General features: G+C 45.0%; 1 protein-coding gene and 1 long non-coding RNA gene across 2 annotated transcripts; one reads left to right on the top strand and one right to left on the bottom strand.

Annotated features, from left to right (window-relative positions):
• Window positions 1-397: 397 nt before the first annotated feature.
• Window positions 398-2,511, top strand: LOC9266502 (uncharacterized). Its single transcript, XR_001539853.3, has 3 exons — window positions 398-573; window positions 832-933; window positions 2,141-2,511. It is a non-coding gene; the product is annotated as an uncharacterized lncRNA (long non-coding RNA).
• A 1,760-nt stretch (window positions 2,512-4,271) lies between these two features.
• LOC4346618 (E3 ubiquitin-protein ligase RSL1) lies at window positions 4,272-6,122 on the bottom strand. The gene is made up of 2 exons (XM_015755538.3): window positions 5,150-6,122; window positions 4,272-4,781 (listed from the first exon to the last, which is right to left on the bottom strand). The coding sequence occupies exons 1-2, from the start codon at window positions 6,037-6,039 to the stop codon at window positions 4,676-4,678; spliced, it is 996 nt and encodes a 331-aa protein (XP_015611024.1). The 5' UTR covers window positions 6,040-6,122; the 3' UTR covers window positions 4,272-4,675.
• Window positions 6,123-6,383: the final 261 nt, after the last annotated feature.

The raw sequence follows: 6,383 nt of genomic DNA, 5'->3' as shown, positions 1-6,383 counted from the left end.
AAGAGAGATATCCTTATTAGGGATAGTGCTCTTCTAGTCACTTGAGCCATATGTGGTAGAACGAACTAGAAGATCTCGCCTCGCCTCTCCAGGCCAGACGCATATGCAACATGCGTGTGCGTGGTCCGTCAAAATTGGCACCTCATGCTTGCGCAGACGCGACTTCCTTTTGTAGTTTTGTTTTGTTGCAAAAATGAGTGTTTGTTTTTGAAAACTTAAACACACCGGGTTATCCAGTGCGTGGAGTGGATTGGTTATACGCGACTTATCTGGTTCGGTTATGCGTTATGGAGATTGTGCTGGCATCCTAATCATGTGTGTTGTTATCTCTATATAAACCGAGCCGTCACATCTAAGCAATATACATGAAAACAATCTAAGATTTGCATCCTCCTCTGTACTGCGCCATCGTTCGTCGTCTACTATGTCTTGCCCGTATGACGTGGACAGGCGATTGGGCGAGCAGGCTCTGGAACGTTCTCCTTCTCCCATCCTGCATCGGTGCTTTTATACTTTCGGTTGAATGTCCTGTCAGCTAACACGATCACACGTCGGATGCATGCAGGCACTAAGGTGGTGTTCTTTTCTCCTGTAGATGAAGATTAAGTTTTTTATGCAAAACGAGGTGATATTAACGTATGATTGATTGAGTTTTAATTATTACAAACTTGAAAAATAGATTAATATGATATCTTAGAGTAACTTTCATATAGAAAGTTTTCGCGCGAAATGTACCGTTTAGCAGTTTGAAAAATATACTAAAAAATCTTAATCTTCATCCAACTCTTATTGGAGAAAAGAACGGGACCTAAATCCTGCTTTGTTGGCTAGCTGAGCCACCTGGTGTGGTGTCCTGGATGGACGACCCATGGATGCATGATGCACACCGAAGTCAAGGTTGCTGCTTGGTAGCGAAGGAAGAATCAAGTAAAGGTGATAACAAGGCTATCTTTCATCCTCTTTAGGAGCATTTTCTTTTCAGAAAGACAAACCGTCCTCCTTTCATCTGCGCGTTCATATTACTATCGGAGAAGAAATGCTTTTCTATCTTGCAGGTTTAATTACGTAGCGGACGTCTTTGTGAAGAAAATACTGTGATATTTAATAAAGCCAAATTGCATGTTCCAATTGGTTGTGATTTTTGTCCGAGTAATTATCTTGACTATTGTAATATAACAAGTTCCAAGATACGTGCTGCAAAATGTACCTAACCTTAACCAAATGAATGATTGCTATAAGGAGAAAAGATTAGAATTAGGTTGGTTCACAATATGTATAACATGTATGTTGTATTTTTTACCAAATATTTTTTTTCAATAATAATCATATATATGACATTTATATATCTAGTGCATTGTATTTCTCTAACCCTTATTTTGTTTATAACATGATATTTAGTCAAAATGAGAAAACAATATATCTACTATATCACCAAATTGTCATCTTGCAAAAATAATACTTACAAAATGATATATATCCTACCATCAAAAACTACATAAACAAGGTAATTTATATAAACAAGGTAAAGTACATGAACAAGTTTTGCATACAAGAAATACAAAAATTACATAAACAAGGTATTTTACACTTGTAAAAAATATAGTATAACGTAAACATCATGCATGTTACATTTTGTTAGCACCTAATATACTTGCCCTAAGATTCGTGCAAGCTACATATAAGGTGCAGATTGTGGGTACATGTGATATATACACACACACACAAGTGCCTGTTTAGTTCGCGAACAACAATTTTTAGCGTATCACATCGAATATACGGACACATATTTAAAGTATTAAGCGTAGTCTAATAACAAAACAAACTATAAATTCCGTCTGAAAACTGCGAGACGAATTTATTAAGCCTAATTAATTTTTCATTAGCAAATGTTTACTATAGCACCATGTTGTCAAATCATGACGCAATTAGGCTTAAAAAATTTGTCTCGCTATCTGCATTCAATTTATGTAATTAGTTTTTTTCCATATTTAATACTTGCATGTGTCTAAACATCCGATTTGATATGGCGAAAAATTTGTGTTTGAAAACTAAACATGGCCTAAGGCGAAGGCTGGACCCATTTTAGTCCTGACCTGGAGCACTGGAGAGGAGAAGAAATTAAGCAGCTTCTTCCATTCAGACAAAGGTCGATCCATCGCGATTCTTCCATGGACGTCGACGAGCTTTTGTTGGTAGCAATCAGCCATATGGAAACAACGAAGACGATGGCGGCGGGGTTGTCAGGATATCGGACGAGGTGGACGCCGCGGAGATTCAGCTCCAAGAGGTAATCATGTCGTCCGCCATGGCGGCCACCGCTGCGGCGGCGGCGGCACAGCGGTAGTGTGTTAGTGATACGCATGTGTGAGTTAGTATGCTTAGTGAAAGCGGGATGAGTCTACGGGTCGAGCGTCCAATCGGTTTAGAGAAAAATCGGGCGCTGACGTCGCGCCCGATTTATGTGTAAAATATTTTAAACTGATTTTTCTCTTAAATTACTTATTCTGATTCAAATTATGATCCGATTGCATCATTAAATTCGTTGTAATTAAATCTTCAAAACAAGACCACGCATTGATATATTCCGACGAAATTTTTTTTAGCTTATTATTGAATTATTTTTAAATGTTGCACGATGTTCCACTAGGTATATCGGAATTGTTTCACTAAGTAGATCGAAAATATTTTACTCGTTTAAATCGGGTGTTGTTTTACCTTATATAAAAACAATGTTTCAGCAAATAGCGAAAGAATGTTTCAGTTCGCTGCAACATTTGATCCATACATAGTGAAACATTATAAGTACACTAGGTAAAACATTTTTCGGTGGAACAAGAAGTAAAACGAATTTCCTTAATAGGGGGTTTCCAAAATATATGGGTTTTATGTTGCAATGGAATATTTCAGTTCACTGCAACATTAGATCTATATATAATGAAACATTATGAGTACACTAGGTGAAATATTTTTAGCGGAACAAAAAATAAACCAAATTCCCTTAGGGTTTCCAAAATATATGGGTGATTTGTTGCAATGGAGTTGTTTGTGTGGATAAGTAGCAGGTGAGGACAAGAGATATGTGGTGGGGGTCCAGGTGCACACGTGATGGGGGGAGGGGGGAGCGACCGATTTTTCTCCCCTCCCCCCGCACCCCCGACGTTGAGCATTCTCGGTGAAAGCCATGAGTTCCGTTGTAGGGACTGTCTATACATCATTTGACAACAAACCCCCTAAAAATCTTACAAATTCTTCTAGACCACTTGATTACTTTAAGATTTGTGCAGAGAAACCCAATCCTAAAAATCTCCTTATCCTCCTTTCTCCCGACACCGCGCTGCCGCTCCCTAGCGCTCTCGCGCGATCCACGCCGCGCCTCCGCCTCCGCCGTTGCCGCCCGGCCTCATTGGCTAGCGGGAAGGCGTTAACAGCACTGGCGAGCTCCCCTATCGCCCGCCGACCTCCTCCCCCTCCCTACTCTTCCCTCTCCCTTCTCCTCCCTCCTCGAGCCACAGGCGGCGAGATGCCCCCACCGCAAACGCTGGCCCACCACCATCCTCCATGTAATCAGAGGTGGGATTAAGGTGTGAGGTGAATACATGCGGAGACGACGCCGTCCTCCTCTCTTCTCCGAGCGCCGAGTACCCGTCCTCCTCGGCCCCACAGGCCGGTGACGCAGCTGCGGCCCTAACCCTTGTCGCTAGTGTCGTCAAGTCCTCCTGCTCCTCGTCAGCTATGGCGCCGTCCGTCCCCACCACGTCGTTCCTCTTCTGCAAGATATGCATGGAAGACGTGCCGACGTCCCACGTGCACAGCAGCAGCCACGGCAGCGTGCGCGCCTTCTTCTTCTGCGCCGCCTTCCTCGCCAGCCACATCACCGCCTAGCTCCACTCTGGCGGCGTCTACTGCCCCGAGGATGGCTGCGCCGGCGTGGCCGACCCGGAGCTCTGCGAAAGGACACCTTCGAGCGCGTTGTGCCGAGCCATGGTGCTCGGAGCCCGCCACGTCTACTGCCCGTTCACCGATGTTTCGCTGTGCGGTTTCCGAGGGCGAGGACGGGGAGGGGGTGGAGGCGCGGTTGCCCACGTGGGGATAAATAGAGGTTAATTTCCAGTTGTGTGTATCATTGTACTAGTTATAAGGCCTGGGAATTACCAATTTCATTATCTAAAATAGTTAGAGAAAACATATACATTGAGTTTAATGTACTGACTAATTAATCATACTCCATTATATCTTGAAAAGTTAATCATACTCATGCGTGCTGAAAGTAGTAGCTAGGGAATACTCGGATAAGTACTATAAATTTGGCACTCTGTGAAGTCACAAAGGTAATTAAAATGTGACAAACAGAGCATATCTAAGATATGAGTACATGACATAAATTCTCAAAAAAAAATAATACATGACTTAAACCACCAATTAAATTGGATAGAAAACAGCTAACAATACTAGCAATAGTAAAAAATAGTTGGACTGCACACTTGTTTTTTATCTATCTCAACGACTATAATTACTAGATACCAAATTTAGGTGTAAAGAGCTGGCACCGAGATTTAAACCTAAGATGAATTAAATTCGGATAGATAGCAGATTAACAGGTGATAACATAACACTAGTTATAATAGTTTGACTGACGGGGCATGTCCAGCATCCGAATCCCGACCATCCAGGTGTTTCAAGGTCGCTGACACGAGGAATGACCAGTAGGCCCCCATTCCTGGCCACACCCGTAGCAGAACTCCAGCCCGCACCTGCAGGTGATGTGCGAGCAGCCTTCGTACCTGAAGTTAAATTTGAATTTAAGCGATTTATCATATACTACCTTCGTCCCAGAATAAGTGCAGTCATTGAAATCCGTGTCCAACGTTTAACCGTCTGTCTTATTTAAAAAATTTATAAAAATTTTTAAAAAAATTAGTTACATATAAAGTATCATTTATATTTTATCATCTAATAACAATAAAAATAGTAATCATAAAAAATTTTCAAATAAGACGAACGGTCAAACGTTGAAGATAAATAGTGCAAAATTGCACTTATTTTAGGACGGAGATAGTATTAACCTATGCTATTGATTTTTTTAAAATATATTTTATAACGATCGGAATGACATGCGGATAAAGTTTAAAATAGTTTCCCGCCTTCGTACCTGTCCACGAAGAACTTGCACCGCGGGCACCGCCGCCACCTGCTCCCCTTGGCCATCTCCACCACCGCCAGGTCCCCCTCCCCCCTGTCCCCCACCGCCAGCTCCCCGTACTCGCCGCAGCTCACGCCTCCGTGCCACGCCACGCCGCACCGCTCGCAGAACCGCCTCCGGCACGCCGGGCACTCCGTCGGCTGGCCGTCGCTGTCGCCGCCCCGCTCGTCGGCGATGATCTCTGCGCAGTCCGTGAACGGGCAGTACACGTGGCGGCCTCCGAGCACCATGGCCCGGCACAGCGCGGCGCACCACCGCTCGAAGTTGTCCTCTGGGAGGATGGGTTGGCAGAGCTCCGGGTCGACCGCGCTGGCGCAGCCATCCTCGGGGCAGTAGACGCCGCCGCCGGAGTGGAGCTTAGCGGCGATGTGGCCGGCGAGGCAGGCGGCGCAGAAGGCGTGCGCGCAGCCGTGGCTGCCGCGGTGCGCGTCGGACGCCGGCACGTCGTCCATGCAGATCTTGCAGAAGAGGAACGACGTGGTGGTGGCCGACGGTGCCATAGCTGACGAGGAGCAGGAGCACTTGACGACGCTGGCGACAAGGGTCATGGCCGCTGCCGAGGAGGACGAGCACTCGGCGGCGGGGACGAGAGCGGAGGATGGAGACGTCTTCGCATGAGCTGCAGCTGCTGCGTCCTCGCTCGACGCGTGGACGGCGCTACCGCTGTCAAGCTGATCTGCCGCCGCCGCAGCGGTGGCCGCCATGGCGGACGACATGATCAACTCTTGGAGCTGGAGCTCCGCGGCGTACACCTCGTCCGATATCCCGACAACCCCGTCGCTACCGTCTTCGTTGTTTCCATGGCTGATTGCTATCAACAACAGCTCGTCGACGTCCATGGAAGAATCGCGATGGATCGACCTATGTCTGAATGGAAGAAGCTGCTTAATTAATTTTTCTCTCCAGTACTTCAGGCCAGGACTACAATGGGTCCAGGCTTCGAGTTCTATATATACTACTCCACTACGATCCTGTTTAGATTTTAACTTTTTTTTTCAAACTTTCAACTTTTCCATCACATCGAACTTTCCTACGCATATAAACTTCCAACTTTTTCATCACATCGTTGTAATTTATTCAAACTTTTAATTTTGGTGTGGAACTAAACACATCCATAGCAAAATAGATTGTATGGAAAGTGTATACCTGAGTTTACCACTTGTTTTCCCAAATAGTCACTGTT

The sequence above is a fragment of the Oryza sativa genome, chromosome 9, assembly GCF_034140825.1.
Source record: "Oryza sativa Japonica Group chromosome 9, ASM3414082v1".
NCBI lineage: Eukaryota > Viridiplantae > Streptophyta > Magnoliopsida > Poales > Poaceae > Oryza > Oryza sativa.
This window is presented reverse-complemented; position numbering and strand designations above follow the sequence as displayed.

Coding starts and splice junctions, on each gene's coding strand:
- LOC4346618 (XM_015755538.3), bottom strand. CDS start 6,039: ATGGACGTCGACGAGCTGTTGTTGATAGCAATCAGCCATGGAAACAAC. Junction 4,782..5,149: donor TGCAAGTTCTTCGTGGACAG/GTACGAAGGCGG, acceptor ATTTAACTTCAG/GTACGAAGGCTGCTCGCACA.